This window comes from Haliotis cracherodii, unplaced genomic scaffold (genome assembly GCF_022045235.1).
Source record: "Haliotis cracherodii isolate W230 unplaced genomic scaffold, xgHalCrac1.p SCAF_8, whole genome shotgun sequence".
Classification (NCBI taxonomy): Eukaryota; Metazoa; Mollusca; class Gastropoda; order Lepetellida; family Haliotidae; genus Haliotis; species Haliotis cracherodii.
The window spans coordinates 43466836-43485176 of NW_027266341.1; the positions used below are offsets into that span (position 1 = coordinate 43466836).

The 18341-nt window shown below is 38.5% G+C and overlaps 1 protein-coding gene across 8 annotated transcripts in view; it reads right to left on the bottom strand.

The window, feature by feature from the left end:
* LOC139450440 (glycine receptor subunit alpha-2-like) overlaps positions 1 to 18341 on the bottom strand; it is a 302790-nt gene that overhangs the window by 71105 nt on the left and 213344 nt on the right. For 6 of the 8 annotated variants that reach the window (XR_011652225.1, XR_011652226.1, XM_071232140.1 and 3 more), the window contains one exon: positions 13290 to 13436. The exons of 1 other annotated variant lie outside the window; for it this stretch is intronic. Coding sequence is in view for 5 of the 7 variants with exons in the window: in XM_071232140.1 (XP_071088241.1) it covers positions 13290 to 13436 (147 nt within the window). In the remaining 2 variants the exon portion in view is untranslated. Of the gene's footprint in view, positions 1 to 6950; positions 7041 to 13289; positions 13437 to 18341 lie in introns of those variants that run through there. One more of the 8 variants, XM_071232145.1, reaches the window with a different exon arrangement.

The following is an 18341-nucleotide window of genomic DNA, read 5'->3' on the forward strand; positions in this document are numbered from 1 at the left end:
AAACAATCAAATATCTTCACCCCTAAACTTAAAATACCCAAAATAGACACAACACTAGCTAGCCAAATAAATAAACAAACCGACCCAAACATAGCTAAAACTACCACACTAGCATACATACACAAAAATTGGCCAAATTGGTGTCACATTTACACGGACGGATCCTCAGATCCGACCTCCAAACACACGGGTTTCGGAGTCCATACCACACAACCAACTAAAACCACACAATCCTTCCGACTCCCAAATAACCAATCAATATTCACGGCCGAACTAATGGGCATGGCCTCAGCCCTCCACAATCAAGAATCCAAAAACCACCAAAAAATCCTAATACTTACTGACTCCCTAAGTGGACTACAAGCCCTCCAAAACAAAAATACCAAAAACCGACCTAAATTAATAAATCAAATACTTAAAAGCTCCAACGACCTAACAAAAGCAGGCAAACAAATAACCTTCTTGTGGATACCCGCCCACGTAGGAATATACGGTAATGAAAACGCCGATAAAGCAGCTAAACTATCCCTCAAAATCCCAGAAATAAGCTTAAACTTACCCATCTCAAAATCAGAAATTAAAAGTGTAAACAAACAAAAAATCACAAAAAAATGGCATAACCTATATCTAAACTCAAATAGCAAAATCAAAAGAGTGCTCAGCAAACCACTAACCAAACCAAAAATTCTCCATCCATCAAAAAAAATCGACAGAGTAATCACTAAACTCCAAACAGGACACACCAACCTAAATAACCACCTAAAAAAATTTAAAAAACACACTACAGGTAACTGCCCACACTGCAAACAACCAGAAACCCCAGAACACGCACTCATCCACTGCACACACTACCTAACACATCGAACCGCATTACAAACCACCCTCAATCTAAACAAGGCTCTCACTCTAGAAGCAATACTAAACCCACAAAATAAACTAGAAAACTTCAAGGCCTTAGGCGTATTCTTAATCAAAACGGAACTAATAAAACGCATCTAAAACCATAATAACCTACCAAATCAAAGTCACACAAACAAACAATCATCCACCATACCCAGCTCCCTTAGTTCTCCTCCCCAACCCCATCGGCATATATTCCAAATCTCAAAATTCCCAAATTATATATAAGCAACCCCTAAAGCCCCCTCTTGGGTTGCACAGACCACCCTCGCCCCTTTCGGAAACACATTAAATGGCCTGGCCGGGCCCGTGTGCGAAATACGCATCAGTCGGAAAGCGCACGTTAAATCTCCAAAGTAAGTAAGTAAGTAAGTCTAATTATTATAGGATAACTTAGTATAAATGTTATCCCATGATAGAATGACTGTGGGGTTCAATTTGCATTTATTTAACCATCAGAAGATTTGATGATTAACTTTCTAAATGATAATAATGATAATAATATCTGCAAAATATACTTAATACTACAGGTGTTTTGAAGTACTGTTGAATGAAAATCAGGATACTTAGATACAGCAGGGTAGTGTGTGGGTTTGTATGGGAAATAATTTGTCAACATTAAAATAAATATTATGTTACTAAAACAAGAAGATAAAACTATGATTTAGATCTATTTATGCATCATACACATTTTGTGGGGTAGCTAGTATGATTTGTTGTTTGTTGGGACAAATCTCTGTAATTTACTACTATTTTAAGAGCATGAGTATCAGAATTCTGTAAGAAATGATGGATGAATGAATTAACACCTGTGATGACTCAAAGCGCTTAATGGTGGGACACATGTTATAGGGGCTGAATAATATGGGTAAATCTCTTATTTCAAAGTATGATGAGTGGTATGTATATTGCAACTGAGTAACTGAGTGCTTAATAGATGCATGATAGATGTTCATTTGGCCTATTTCTAAAAAAATAATATAAATTTAAATATTCAGATGCAACTTTAATTTTGATATAAAAAGTAACATTTAAAATCAGTTGTTTTATTATATTGAACGTTATTTCTTCTTAAATTATTTGTAAAGGCACGGATGTAAACTTACTATATAGATCATTGGTAAAGGCCTGTCAAAGATGTCTGTGTGCTGCAAATGTTGGCGTATCACTAATTTTATTAAATTGAAGTCCATGGTGGTATTTGTTGTGATTTGAATGCTTGAATTGTTGAGGGAAATAACACAAAGGCTGATAAATAAAATGAGTTTGCATTATTTCATCGATGCAATATGTAAGCCCAGACTGACAGAATGCCTCGCTGTTTTCTGACTCAAAGCAGTAATTATGTTTACAAAATCTATGGTGTACACAATTAATAGAAAAAAAGTAAAACGATTCTTTTTACTAATTTAAAAAGAAATTCTATATTATGAAATTACAAAATGTATTGCATATTCAAATACTAATTAAGAAAGTTTCTGTGCCTTCTGGTCTGCCCTACATGTATTATTCAGAAACTCTGTATAACTATGATATCTGATCTGTCCATGCTACAAACATGCCAATAATGTCACATTAAATCCATGCAAACTGCGTGTATGATATTGAAATGTAAGATATGATAGAAAAAAGTATGAATAAATAGACCTAAATAAAAAAATTAAAAATGTAAAAATAACAAAATAAAATAAAAGTACGCAGATTGTCAGAATGTTTCTGATTTCTAACATGACACATACGCTCCCTCAATCAACAGAAAATCCTCCTCTGAAAACCCCGCGTACTGTCGTAGGTGAACACGCCATTGTGTAAAAGTCGGTCACCGTCATTCGTAAGTAAACATTGTTGTACATATTTGGTCATTTCTTTGAGGCGAAAACCTTTAACTCGGCATCGAGGGTGTTTTATCTATAGTTTGCATTATCGCCTTCATAATCCACAGATATGGCGAAAACTTTTTGTGTAGTGTCACATAATTTATGCGTAGTAAGCAGTACGTCGGATGACGTCACTTTTGACCGTGTTGTTATGTATCACCTAGATACGTTTTGAAACAACTCGTTGTAAGAAAAATGGTATCTGACAGGCACGAGTGCTGTAATCTGTTTCTTACACACCCTAAAATTGCGCCTTTTTAGCATCGAATCAATGCAATTTGTATATTCTCATGATCGCAGTGGCGCATTAATACAGAACAATCAATGACTATCATAACGGCCAATGGCAATCAATTGGAGAAGTACAGAATTCGGAGGTCAGCATCGCCAGATTGGCCAATGAGCCACCGCCTTCTTGGCATAGGGCTCTAAGCAAGTTTTATAAATTCATACATAGATAAGACATTTAGAAAACATTTATTTTCAAATATCAAACGTTTGTGCGCAAAGGTGTATATACAGGGCATGACATGACCAGCCGATTGATAGAATCGGGCCCATTCTACTGCCCGTCTAGTCAAGTTTAGGTCCGAAGGTGTGTGTTGGCACTATTGCCCTCGACCACAAGACTACCTTCCTCTGCCGAAACAGGGTCGCAGCCCACAGCAAATAGGCTGCACAATTCGGTCGCCTTTTACGACCAGCATTCCTATCTACCCCAGGGTAGACATTATAATAAATATTATTAGAATTAATAAAAACCGGTCAGCGAGGGACAGTATCATAACTAGAGACTCACATTTTCGATTTTAAAACTAGCTGAGAACATTTAAAAGAATAGAATAAACTGCCATTCAACAATACAACCTAAAAGTGGGTTTTAGATCAGCAGCAGCCAGGGACCGTGGGGACTGTACTTCTGCTACCTGCACGTTTCCCCGGCAGTATTTACACCATCCCTTAAGCTGCTGGTGATGGTGCGCAATTACGCCATCAGTTTAAATAGACAATTAAATATACTACGTTTTAATACTATTGCATGAGTAAAGGTACTTTGAAGAATATTGTCTTACATATCCTCTCAAGGGGGAAATATGTTTATGCTACTTAAACCCCCTTTGAGGACACAGCCACTAACCATCTATGTTAGAGATTAAACAATACCAATTATAAAAAAAAACTATCAACACAATTTAAAATTTAAGTAAGTTCTATTTCTTTTTAAAAACATCTTTAATAAAAAGAGAATCATTATTTTTGAAAATGTCCGATTTATATTGTTTATCCCTTGTGATGGCAAAATTAACACAGTCAAGGAGAACATGCTTAACGGTGATTCCTTCATCACAAGGGATACAAAACGGAGGATCTTAACCTTTCAATAAGTTGTCATCCTTTTTAGTATGACCTCTTCAAATCTGGACTGATAACCCTAGTAGGTGCAACCGATAGTTGGCCTTCTTTGCATGTAATTTATTTATACCTACTTGGGTGTCCCACTACTTTTGCAATAGATCACGGATGTAAGATCTAATCACGAGTTTATAATCAGTGTATGAGATAAGAAGTCTTGTCACAGATTTGTTGAGTGATGGTTTAGCTGCAGCATCAGCTATCGCGTTACCAACGACTCCAACGTGGCTAGGCAACCAAAAACGACGGCCAGTAGCACGACTGTTATGTAATTCAATGATGACGTAAAATTTCATGCTGACACAAAGTATTTGTTATTGCTTGAAGACGGGGCAGCGAGTCTGGTAAATAATGAATTCCTTATGTTTAGACAAGTTTATTTTTATAATCCAGAGCAATTAAAATGGTCTTTGATTCGACTGTGAAAATCGAAGATTTATCTGATAATTATAGTTCTAGATCCAGTAATAGTGGCTCTTGAAACAGCATCACCATTCTTGGATCCATCTGTAAAAAATAATTTGTAAGTATTATATTAGATTCTTATTTTTTTTGTGTTTTTGTTTTGTTTTGTTTAACGCCGCACTCCAGCAATATTCCAGCTATATGACGGCGGTTCTTAACTGATTATATTCATGTTGATTTTGTAGTTGATTAGTTTCAGATGTCTTTAGTTTAGATAACGCAAGATCTACATGTGGCTTTACCAGCTGCAGAAATAAAAGGTTTAATTGTTATTCCAAGCAAGGCAGTATTTTGTCTTTCAAAGGTTTTAAGTGATTCAGTGGATGGATCACTTTTCGTGGATGATTTTAATGTTTCTTGTCGTGGAAAAAATATGCATAGAATAGAGAGTCTCAATAAAATTAAAAAAAGGTCCCTTGAAAACGGGTTTAAATTTTCCAAATCAAAAACTAACTGTATACATTTCTGCAGAAAATATAAGCCGCATAAGGACCCTGAACTGTTTTTAGATGGCACACCTATCAACGTTGTAAAAGAGGCCAAGTTCTTGGGCCTTATTTTTGATAGTCATTTAACTTTCCTTCCGCATATTAATTACCTTAAAGCTAAATGCCTGAAGGCACTTGATTTGTTGAAAGTAGTTTCTAATTCTAAGTGGGGAGGGCACTCGTGAAGAGCAACCTCCTCGTGGTGAGTGCTGGGTAGCGCTAATAGCTCTTCCCCCGTGTGGAACCGGGGTAGAATATTTCCACAGCACCCCATTGCTGGTCGTAAGAGGCGACCAAAGTGGGCAGCCTGTTTGCCGTGGGTTGCGCCCCTGTGTCGGTGGAGGAAGGGAGTCTGGTGGTTGAGGGCACTGGAGCCAGGATCAGTGTTCCTTTTGCCCAACACACCACTTTGACCCTAACTTCACCTAGACGGGTGGTAGAATGGGCCCGATTCTATCAATCGGCTGGTCACGCCATGCCCTGTGCATGGACAAATTAGTTCCAATGTTATGCGATGGTTTTGATCAGGACATCTACAAATCTTAAAGTATCTTAGAGTCCTATGCCAGAAGGCGGTGGCTCATGGGCCAATCTGGCATTATTGACCTCCGGGTTCTTTTTGTCTTCAGGTTTCTGTCTAGGACAGAACCAGCCTGACTTTTACCCTGTTTGACATTTTTAGCTACCTGCGTCCTTTTTGCTGGAGTATAGCACCCCTGTAGCCCTGGTGTTTGTAGTCGGTTTCCACTTCAACACTGTCCTTGTTGACGCTCCATGGTGTGTGGGGAACAGGGGTGTCGAATCTTTTCCTTTCATTATGGCTACCTCACAGCTCACTGGTTCTCGTTCAAAAACGAAAAGAAGGCATCTCGATACAGATAGTGTTGTGTCATCTGATGATGAATCTTTACTTCATGTAGAATCGTGGCCTTGATTTCTGGTTGTCGAAGGAGTTGATGGAGAGCCTCTCAGAATCAAACCCTTTGTGGTTTCAAAATCTATCCAAGGGATACGTGGTACAGTAAAAAACGTCACTCATCTCCGGTCTGGTTCCCTGCTTGTGGAATGCGCCAAGAGACAACAATCTCTCAATCTTTTACAAGCACATCATTTTGCAAATACAGAGATTGTTGTCTCAGCACATAAAACTCTGAATACATGTAGAGGCATTGTACGCGATCGTGCAAAGTGCCTCTCAGACACGTCGGAAGAGGGGATTGTAGCAGAAATGAAGCCTCAGGGTGTTACATCTGTCAAACGGTTCAGTAGAAAAGATGGTGAAATATTTGTGAAGACTAACACGTACCTTTTTACTTTTGCCCTTTCAAGGATCCATTCATCAATCAAGGCCGGATATTTCAACATCGGATTGGATGTGAATATACCAAATCCACTCAGTTGTTTTAATTTTCAGCAGTTCGGGCATGGAGCTAAATCCTGTCGCAACTCAGCAGTTTGCTCCCGCTGCAGTAAGAAACATGATGGCACTGACTGTACAGCTACCATCAAATGTTCAAACTGCAGTGGTGACCACATGTCGTCATCTAAATCATGCCCTTCCTTTGTGATTCAGACAAAAATACTCAAATTAAAATATACTAATGATATCTCATTCTCAGATGCTAAGAAACTGCTTCAGATTGAATCAACCTCTTCCACCCATTCACTGACCTACTCTGCTGCAGTCTCCTCTGCTGCTGTCTCCTCTGCTATCAAAGTGGATAACGGATGCCAAACAGCTATTAGCTGGGTGTCAAATGAACGAACCAAGTTGTTTCAAATTGATGCTGAAGATACCACCACTTCCCCCCAATCCACTTCAACACCTTCACAAACGGAACCTCTGCCAGAAAATGAACCTCACTCACTCACTCACAACTTGATACCTCATCTGTACCTGAAAGTGACAAAAAAACTGATGTGACCCAAACCAGAAAAGAAAAAAAGCAACAAAGGAAAAAAGAATCTAAGGCCCTTAAACATATTAAGTTGCCTTCAACCTTGACATTCCCTCTGGAGGTTCAAAATCCCTTTAAACCTTTAGATATGGAGGTCACTCCATCGCTGTCATTACAGTGTAAAGGACCTTCTCCACGCTCACGATCTCCAATTGAGCCGCCATGAGTTGCTCTCCCAATTTAATCCAGTGGAATTGTAGAGGACTTCGGACCAATTTTAATGACCTTCAGCTCTTAGTTCAAGATTTTAAACCATCGGCCTTTTGTTTGCAAGAAACGTTCCTTAAAACAACAGATAATTTTGATTTACGACAATATGATTCCTACCATTGCTTTTACACCAGGGGATAAAGCAACTGGGGGATCTTCTGTTATGGTGAGGCAGGGCATCATTCACAGTCCTGTTCCTCTCCAGACCCCTCTTCAGGCTGTAGCAGTACGTATAACATTGAATATTGATTTTACTTTGTGTTCTTTGTATGTCCCTCCTACGTACTCTCTACGACAGTCTGATCTTCAGGCACTGTATGACCAACTCCCTAAGCCCTGTGTTCTCATGGGAGATTTGAATGGCCATAACCCACTTTGTGGTAGTAATGACAGCAATTCAAAAGGTAAATTATTGGAGGATTTTTTCATTAATAACGACATGTATTTTCAATGATGGTTCTGATACGTATCTCCATCCTGCAACTGGAAAGTATTCTTGTCTGGACTTGTCAGTTGTCGATTCTGATTTACTAAGTGAATTTGAATGGTCAGTCCACGATGACCTTTGTGGAAGTGACCATTTTCCACCGTCTTAAAATCTGTGACACCATCCGTCATCGAGATGGAATTTTACTAAGGCCAACTGGGCTTCATATGAAATACTTTGTACTACCACACTAAAACCTGAAAAGTTTCTCAATGTACTCCCTTTCGTGCCTTCAGGCGATTAAAATATGTCTTGCAAACATCCGCTTTTAATCCAAATTATCGAATTAATTAATGATCTTGCTACTGGCCAATATGACATCGTCTTTTGTTGGTTACCAAGCCATGTTGGGATCATTGGTAACTCAATGGCTGCTGCTGCTGCAAAAGCAGCACTCAACAAATCTGTGACACCTCTTCTTATCCCATAAAGTGATTATAAACCTATAACTAAATCTTACATCCGTGATCTGATGCAAAAGAAGTGGGACACCCAAGTAGGTATCAATAAATTACACCAATTTAAACAAATATCGGTTACACCTATTTGGGTTGTCAGTCCAGATTTGAGGAGGTCATTTTACGACGATGTCGTATTGGCCATAGCAGATACACTAACGAATATTTGTTGAAAGGTGAAGATCCTCCATTTTGTATCCCTTGTGATGAGAGAATCACGGTCAAGCATGTCTTGCTTGACTGTGTTGATTTTGCCATCACTAGGGATAAATATTTCAATTCATCATCTCTCAAGGATCTTTTTTAAAATATCAATTCTCATTTAGTTATTGGGTTTTTAAAAGAGATAGAATTGTTTAACAAATTTTGATAATATGTATTGTATAAAATGAATGACCTTTTAAAAATTTGTAGAACGAAATTATATCTGAGTTTGTTACTGGCCGTATCCTCAAAGGGGGTTGACGTAGTGTAAAATTATTGTCCCCCTGAGAGGATATTGTAAGTCCATGTCATTCAAAGAATATTTCTGGCTACTAGTGTTTTAATCGTAGAATATTTGTATTTTTACTTGTGGCTAACTTTGCATACTATCGCCAGTTGCTGAAGGTATGATGTAATTCCTGCTGGGGTCCATGCAGGTAGCAAAGGTACTGTAAGTCCCCAGTATGGTGGTCTGCCTTCAGTTGCTGACTATCTATAGCCCGTTTTTATATTGTGTCGTCTGTTATAATCTGATTATTTTATTGTTCTAAAACTAGTTTTACAATTATGATCTGTGATATTTTGCTAGTTGTTATACTGTCCTTCGACGACGGGTCTTAACATATTATAGAAATGCAAACTTGCTCAAGTCACGATATGGCTGAAACAATGCTGATGTGACTTTAAATATTAACACACTCACTCACTCACTTATTCCAAGAGGCGGAATAAGAGAGGACTTCTTACTATACAGATCATCATATAGGTGATATATTGGATCGGATAATTTAACTTTACATTTACAAGCTCCACCTTAGATGATAGAGCCATAGTCGAGTTTAGATCGGATAAGGGATTTATATATGTGAAGGTGGATCGACTGATCTCCCCACTTGGAATTAGAAAAATAATGTTAATATTTATGTGGTAAAAAAGCAAAGTGATGATCAAAAATTATTTTGATATTCCTTTACAACTTGAATTGGAGTTCCCACCATATGTAATTCCCTATGTTGTTTATATTTTCGATACCCATGAAGATCATGGGTAGAACAGGTCTTCAGCAACCCATGCTTGCCGTAAAAGGCGACTATGCTTGTCGCAAGAGGCGACTAACGGGATAGGGTGGTCAGGCTCACTGACTTGGTTGATGCATGTCATCGATCCAAATTGCGTGGATCGATGCTCATGATATTAATCACTGGATTGTCTTGTGCAGATTCGATTATTTACTGACCGCCGCCATATAGCTTGAATATTGCTGAGAGCGGCGTTAAACAACAAACAAACAAACAAATTATATTTTCGACAGAAATGAATGCAATTTGTTTTTGATTTTGAAAACTTGAAACAGTTACGTTGAGAGCAATCATTGATCATAGTTTACTCAAAGCTATCTCTCAATTGTGTGAATATGTCAACAGTCACTAAAAACCTTAGATAAACTATTTATTTTGATACTAAACAACGTTAACAATAATATGCTTTACTTGAGGGACACCCTGATCATCATCATAAAAATCTGACAAGGTTGATCCCACACGTACCTGATGATGCATATCTGCTAAAAAATGTTATATAAAATGGGGTAAATGGCATTTCAACCCCATCTCATGAAGATCTATTCAAAAATCATATTTCTAGGTTGTATCATAAGCTTTTTCTAAATCCAAAAATATAGATACGGTGTGTTGTTTATTTATTATGGCATTTTTAACAAACGTTTCCAATCGCAGCAAATGGTTAATGGGGCTTCTATTTTCCCTAAAACCTTATCGAATATTATTTATAGCATTATTTTTTTCTAAACACCATAGGAGTCTATTATTGACCATTCTTTTTATGGTCTTGCAAATACAGCCAGTAGGTGATATTGGCCTATAGTTAGAAGGGTAAGCATGATCACGGCCATGTTTCGGTATTGGAAATATGACAGCATTTTGACACAATGAAGGGAACTATTATCGAATATAGTTAACAATATCTCTGAACAGGAATCAGGTAAATGTTTAGGTAACTGAAAGTGGATATTATCAGCACCCGTAGCAGTATCATGAGCTTGCCATAAGGCAGTATGCAGCTTATGAATGGAAAGTATTTCATTTTAATCCTCACTATTATCAGAATAAAAATTAATTTCATTCTTTCTTGTACTTTAAGTTTCTGAAATTTTGGGGTATAATGTTAGGAGAATGAATGTTTCGCTAAATTTTCTCCTAATTTATTTGCAACAACTGTATATCAGATTGATCAGTTGATAAAGTGTCACCATCTTTAAGATGGCGAACTCTAGATTTGGAATGTTTATCTTTAATCCTTTGCACCATACTCCAAACCTTACACTTAGGTGATCTGGAATTTATGTTCGAAACATATTTTCCCCAAGATTGGCGTTTACTCTGTTTAAACGTATGAAGTTATTGACGGTTGGGTTGTGGCGGAAATATTTCTCTGCCTTTTCCTAGCTTTCTGGACCTGTTTACAATCGGTGATAAACCATGATTTACGTATATTTAATAATTGACATTCACTTTGTGTGAGTTCATTGGAGTATGAACCTTCAGAGAGTGAGGACCAAACTGTATGAACGTCGGGGCTTGTGATTCTATGACGTCAATTCTTATAATTTGTTATCACAATTTCATACCTAAAAGGATATAAACCTAGATCTTGACACAATTTTATTTAGAACATGTGACTTCATATCTACATTGACAGCCATACAACAACAAGCTATATCTCGGAATGAATTAGTTCCTAAAAACGAGAAGTGACATGAGCGTATGGATGCACAACTTGCTTTTCAGAAACATGTTACGCAACACATGTATTCCAATAATATCACCATCAGATGAGAAAGGTCTGTTAAGAACTACCTCAGTAAATCGGTCACAATGACAGCGCGTCGTAATATATTTACATTAAGTAGACGTCAAAATGGCCCCGCGATAAACGTGACGGGAGAGATGTCGGGAGTCGCTAATGAACCCATGGCGGTTACATGTTTTAGTCATCATTGATCAATTGGACGATCATTGAAAGGTGATAAAAGATGTGTCAAAATCTGGTTTTGGTTATGCGTGGATATACTGTGGAGATATACATTGTTTTATGGAATTATTCAAGAGAAGATGTATTGACATTGTTGTGCAAAACTGGAGTCAAAAGATTAACAATTCTGTGTTCTTGACCCATTATGCGTCATATAAATCACTATTGGAAACTGAACTCTATATAACCTCATGCTTTGGTAAGGATCTAATAAGAGTTTTGGCGAAATTTCGATGTTTAGCACATGGTTTAAAAGTACATAAACAGCGCTTTAGCAAACAGTTTATACAACCTAAATTAATGTTCTGTGACAAATGTGATTTATTTGAATCGGAAGATGAATATCATTTTGCACTAGTTTGCCCATATTACGAGAAAAGCAGAGATAGTTTAATTCCTCGTTTTCAGTATCCATGAAGACAGAAATTTGCCTCCCTGATGTCCCAAAACAATGTTAATGTTATAAGAGATTTTGCTCTTTATTTAAAGAGAAATTTGCCAGTTTACCGTTAAGCACAAGTGTGAATCTGTATTAAAGATAGTTTTATTTATAGATATATACTTTTATATTTAGAAATTACATAATACACCCACATGCCTGAATAAACAATACTGAATTGACAAGTGATTGAGTGAGTTGGGTTTACCGCCGTAATGAACAGAATACCAGTTTTTATCTCACACGGTGTCAGCTTAATGTGGGAGGAAAGCCCGACGTGATGCAGGTCTCAGACATTCACCACTTTGGTGAAACCAACGACCACGGCTATAGTGCTGACAAACCTGGAAACATCATCGTGTCGAACCGGGACTCGTATCCACGACAATAGGTCTGGCGTGCCCAACGGACACAACTTCTACCCAAGGGACACAAATGAATTGCGGCGCCTTAGACCACTGGACGACTCGTGCCCGATTAAAATAAAAGAAGAAAAGCTATCATGACGAGAATGCTCCACCAAAGTACCAGCAAAAGATATGATGCTTGTTTGAAATATTATTACAATATATAAGCATGTGTCAATTACTTTTCAACTATTCCTTCCTCTCAAGATGAATTAATCCAGGAACAGAAACGTCAAATGGAAACCATTAATTGTTTTACAACCATAGCACCATCTTCCAAATAAACATACATACATCAGAGGTCATGATGACATGGACGTGTATTGTGCAAGGTTTGTCAGGTAATCCAAGGGACTGTGTGGTGATACCACTAATATAACCTGTAATAATGTCATACACAGAGTATTATGTGACCTGCGATAGATACACAGGCGTATGGTTGTATACCTTGAAGCATGGAGGATAAAAGCACAGTTACTATCTGACTGGAAATGATTTAAGGTTGTGTTTGGCAGTTGGGTAGTTTTGAATGTGTTCTAGTCATCCACTGTCAAATAGGCTAGTAGATTTCGCTCTCTTCTCGAACCACCTATTTGTCACTTTTCAGTGACAGTGATAGTTGATTGACCTTAGAGGTCACCATTTGTTTATGCATACAGTTCGGTTCAAATAGCGGTTCGTTACCAATAGCTATGAAACTGCTGATGCGGTAGTAAGCAATGTGCTCTCGTAAAAAGAAATGTGTACCCGCACATTCCCAATCTTTAAGTATTATTCTTATTAAATAATCAAAGATTCGTTCATTTGACAACAATACTGTTGCCGACATATACATAGTCCCCATTAATTCTAAATTTGTCAAGTGTGCACAATGCTGACGAACGTATAATTTCCTGATACAATGAATTTGTCACAGTTTGTGCTCTACTCACATTGATCGGCTTTAACTTCACATATTTCAGTTGTGCTGTTTTCGATGATGAATTGGGGAAGTTCTTGATCCATTTTCATTTCTTCATCGAACGTTATGGGGTCTTTCTCATCCCAGCTGAACAGCACATTTTCCGTCGTATATGTATCTGTACATAAAATAAAATTGTTGTGATATTGGTATCATTAGGGCCTTCAGCGATGTTGGGAGGCCATGTTGGATTTTCGCCACAGAGCTGTATACTATATTATATGTAGCATTGTTGCAATTATTCCTAAATATAAATCTCGTCCTCCTGTCACCACTGCTTCTATCGACTGCAAGACTGATCTGATATGGGCCACGTCTGTTCAGCCACTGTTAACCGCTTCTTTACACAAACCAGCTGTGACACCTTCATCTGTGACTCCTTCCAAACCCCAAACTCTCAAAAATGTTGAGTCTCAGACTCCTAAACCAACACCTGAACCAGAACCAGTGACACTTACAAACAAAGAAAAAAGTAATTATCGAAACAAAAGCAGAAAAAAGAACAGCTGCAAACGTCAAAGGCCACCTCTCCTTTAGAGGTACCAGTAGAGGCTCATAACTCATTTGGTCCTCTGGACATCGAGGTAACTCCATCTCAACACGAAACAAATATGAGTACCACAAAGTCTTCCTCACATACGTGTGACATTTCTTCCCGTGGAAGCACCACCATGAATCCACAAAACATAATACAATGGAATTGCAGAGGTCTTAAGAATTTTTTTAATGAAATACAACTTTTACTCCAAGATTTCAAACCGTCTGGTTTTTGTCTCCAAGAAACATATCTAAAATACAAAAATCTATTTGATATCGTCAGTATAGTTCTTACCACTCGTTTTCCCCTCCTGGTGATAACGCTACATGAGGTTCTTCTATCCTGGTGAAGCAGGGCATAATCCATAGCCCTTTCCCACCTTACACTACTCTACAATCTGTTGCTGTCTGTGTTACTTTGAACATAGAGTTTACACTGTGTTCACTGTATCTCCCCCCTTCCTCAACTATCCGTCTATCAGATATTTAGACTTTGTACGATCAGCTCCCGAAGCCCTTTATCATCAATGGCGATTTAAATGGTCATAATCCCCTATGGGGGAGTACTGACACAAATAATATGGGAAAAGTCCTTGAAGATGTGATCTCAAACAATGATGGTAATAATACCTATCTGCATCCTGCCACAGGCACATGCTCTGCCCTAGATCTTTCATTGACAGATTCAAATATTTTAAATGAATTCGAATGGTCGGTCAATGATGACCTTTGTGGAAGTGACCATTTTCCATCACTACTTACAACTATTAATCCGTCTGACGAACCACCTTCAACAAGTTGGGACTTTACAAAGGCCAACTGGTCTTTATTCCATACACTATCTACTGAAACACTAAAACCACGTACAGTCAGGGACCATCTCAATCGCTGACAAAGATGTTGTCGCTGTCAATAACTATCGCGTGTCCAATGTCTGTTGATTGACCTTAGGTAATCGTTGCTGATGACGTCACTGTCAGGAATTGATTCATTGGGCGTAGTTACTCATGGGTCTACCTCTTCTTGGCCTGTTTGATGTCTTTCCGGTCTGTCTCTAACGTTACAGATTAATAACAACTGCACGGGTGCACAAAGAGTTGTAGCATTATAGGCATGGATGGTTCCCATCTGTATCATACCCAGGGCCTGTTCTCGTTGTTTGGGTGTCAATTGTGGCACTCCTATGCTGGATTTTCATCAGGGTCTGACATGCCGCCCATATCATTTATATACCCTTTTTAGTTTCGGCTGCCTAAGCAGCACGTTTTTCCTTTTCTCTACATAAAAACATGCCGTGTGCGTGTATCACTTTCTGCATAGAGCAGTGTTGTGTTGGGACGAAGTATTTTGCATTGATTTAGTTTAAACTTGTGTTTCCAAATTTTTGCAATTTCATTTTTAAAGTACTAAAGAGTATTTGACGCCACTGCTTTGACACTATAGAAACTAACAACTGCAGAAGAAACACTGGCCCTGGATGTACCAGAGGCTATAATCTATCCCAGGAAGCGGATGGGCCTTGTAATAGCATGCTCTCACTCACAGTAATGATAACGAAGTCAATGTACGTATTTACATCATGGGGACTGCTCATAATTAAATGGATAAAAGATGAAGACATTCTAATTGTTCTTAGATACTTTATTAATTAATTTTACTTGCCCGAGAAGAGATCATTACACACATTGTGTGATACCAAAACGCGTGCTTAGTACTCTCGGAACAAGTTATGATAGATCACCGAGAGGAGCTTATGCACACTCGATGACCCCAGCAACCTTGTTGCTAGGCTTCGCCGACGGATCTTGCAACAAAATTCCACAAATTACGTCATCGGGTATTGTGACGTGATTGTAAACTTTGAGGTGCATGGCTCCGTTCCACAAGGCGATATTTATAGATATTTTGTCAAACAATTGGTCTGCTTTACGTTCAAACATTGACATTTCATTTTGTAAAACTGAGTTATTCAAATTGACACTTCGAAAACACGAAGAACGCATCAAGGATTTCACGTCACAAATGTTCTTATCGCGACAGCGATCCACATAAATGTGGAATCGATAGCTAAAAATATATTTCTATCCGAGTCCATGCTGAAGAAGTGTGAAACAATATACCTTTTCGATAATTTGGGAAGGATAAAAACGGAAGGTGTCGGCAGGCTACAGTAATGACCGTGACCTTATTGATCAAGCTCCTTTCCAGCGCGTGACACCTTCGTTACACTCTCGGTAGTATAGAGAGCTCCGCGAACGGGCTATCGCTGGGAGGAGCTTGCTTATTGATAACTCAGGGGGAGATAATCTTAGTTCAAACTCTAGTTGAGAGTGATTTCCCTTTGTATTCGCCCGGGGAAACCTTGCTCAATGTTACAGTTTTCATAAAGCGCAGAGTTCCGCTGTTATATTTTCTGGATAGCATTTGTGTCAATGCTTTAGTCTTTATTTTCGCATTTTATAAAATTATATCATTCTACATATGTAAAAAAAAACACATAAAGGTTTCGCATAAGTATTTACATTTAAAATCATGTGGGACGGGTGGTTTTAATAATTGAATTAACTATACAGTGTAGTATTTATTGACTTAACAAGGAAATACATGTGATCAAATATTTGTATACAATATCTAATATTTTTCTTTCAAAAGTAATTGTAATTTGTTTCGTTTTAAATTCAATACCTATGTTATCTATATCCTCTTGCATTATGCTTGCTTGATATGTTCCATGATTTCAACAGGATCATGAGGTACATGACATACATGATTTCAGGGACTTTAGTTAGGCCAGGCTTTTTATATTTTTAGGATTACGGATTTTTCAGCCCAAAGTCCAGGGTTGGAGGAGGGAGGAAAAAAGCCAGATGCATTTTTTTTAATGCAGAATGCCTCTGGCATACTTTATGAACATATTCTGTGCTCAAAAGACCGCCATTTGTGAAGATGAAGCCCCTTGTAACAATTCAAATTCTACCACTTACAACACGGACAATTGTCAAGGGAGGCTATTCATGTTTGGCTTCGAGATCAACAAAGATCGATTATGAATCTCTTTACTAGTTTACAACGGTCAATTCATATGTTTTTTTATTAAAAGGTGATATCAAATAAAATAACTGACTACGTGGCTATTATTTTTACATTTTCTCAAAAATTAGAGTCGGCGGGTCTGTTATCAGAAAAATATAAAACGCCTGGCCTTACATTAGTACAGTTCAAAGTACAACTATTGGGGATCTAATTCATAATATGCCCACTGCATATCCTGTCAATGTCCCCAAATCATTGCACATTCAAAACTAACCACTTTTTCATAGCACTCAGTACTTCTTCAGCCGTCAGTACACACATATTGCTATAAGTCACCAACAATTGAAGACAATCAGAGACGAAGAAATATACTGAACCAAATTAAAAACTTCACAATCCTAAAATTTTAACATTTTGACCAGTTATCATTGTGGGCCCTTATTGTGTATTTAAACAGTAATGACCACGTATTGTCTTCAAATAATACCCGTTTTTGTGCAGGTGAATCGATCAAAATCATGTGCACAGCACTATAGTGGCAAAAGTGTTTTTTCACGTGGCCATAATACCGCGCGTGTTTTCAGCCATACTTGTTAGCAGTCATTAACAAAAAAAGAAAAACACAAGAAAACACAAGTCTTTATGGCCATTTGTCATGCCAGGCTTTTCAAATGTGCAACATGAACGTGTCATCGGCATGCTGCAAACGGCAACGTCCGTAGCTGAAGTCGCAAGGACGATGGGTTGTAGTCGACGGACTGTTTATGAGTTACAGACGCGTCTACAGCAAACGGATTTTTTACGTCTACATCAACCAGAAATGAAATGTTTAGGGGTAGACTGAGTGCGCAAACTGTTCGAAACCGTCCGAGAACTGATCACCTTCAAGCACGACGGCCATACTGTGGGCCGATTCTGACTCAATTACACAGACGTCAACGTCAATTGTGGGCACAGCGACACTTACGATGGACTAATGGTAGGGCCAGGGTGTGGAGGCGCCGTCATGAACGTTACGCCCAGTGTTGTGTACAGGAAGTTGACAGATTTCGAGGCGGAAGTGTCATGGTGTTGGGTGCTTTCTGTGGCAATGCAGGTTCCAGGCTTCTTGTCATCCGTGGCAACCTCAACGTTGCTGCTTACCGCGACCAGGTCCTGGCACCAGAACTTCTGCCTTTTATGGCAGCACATGGACCCGGTTTGATCTTCCAACACGACAATGCCAGACCCCACACAGCAATTTTGACAAGGAATTTCCTTCAGAATGTGGGAGTCAACGTCATGGACTGGCCGTCAAGGTCTCCCGACCTCAAGCCCATTGAACACGTCTGGGATGCTCTTGGCAGAAGTCTCCACACTCTCCACACTCTCCAGAACCAACCACAGAATTTGCAAGATCTTGGCACCATCTTGCAGCAACAATGGCGTCGTCTTCCCAATCATGTGTTCACAA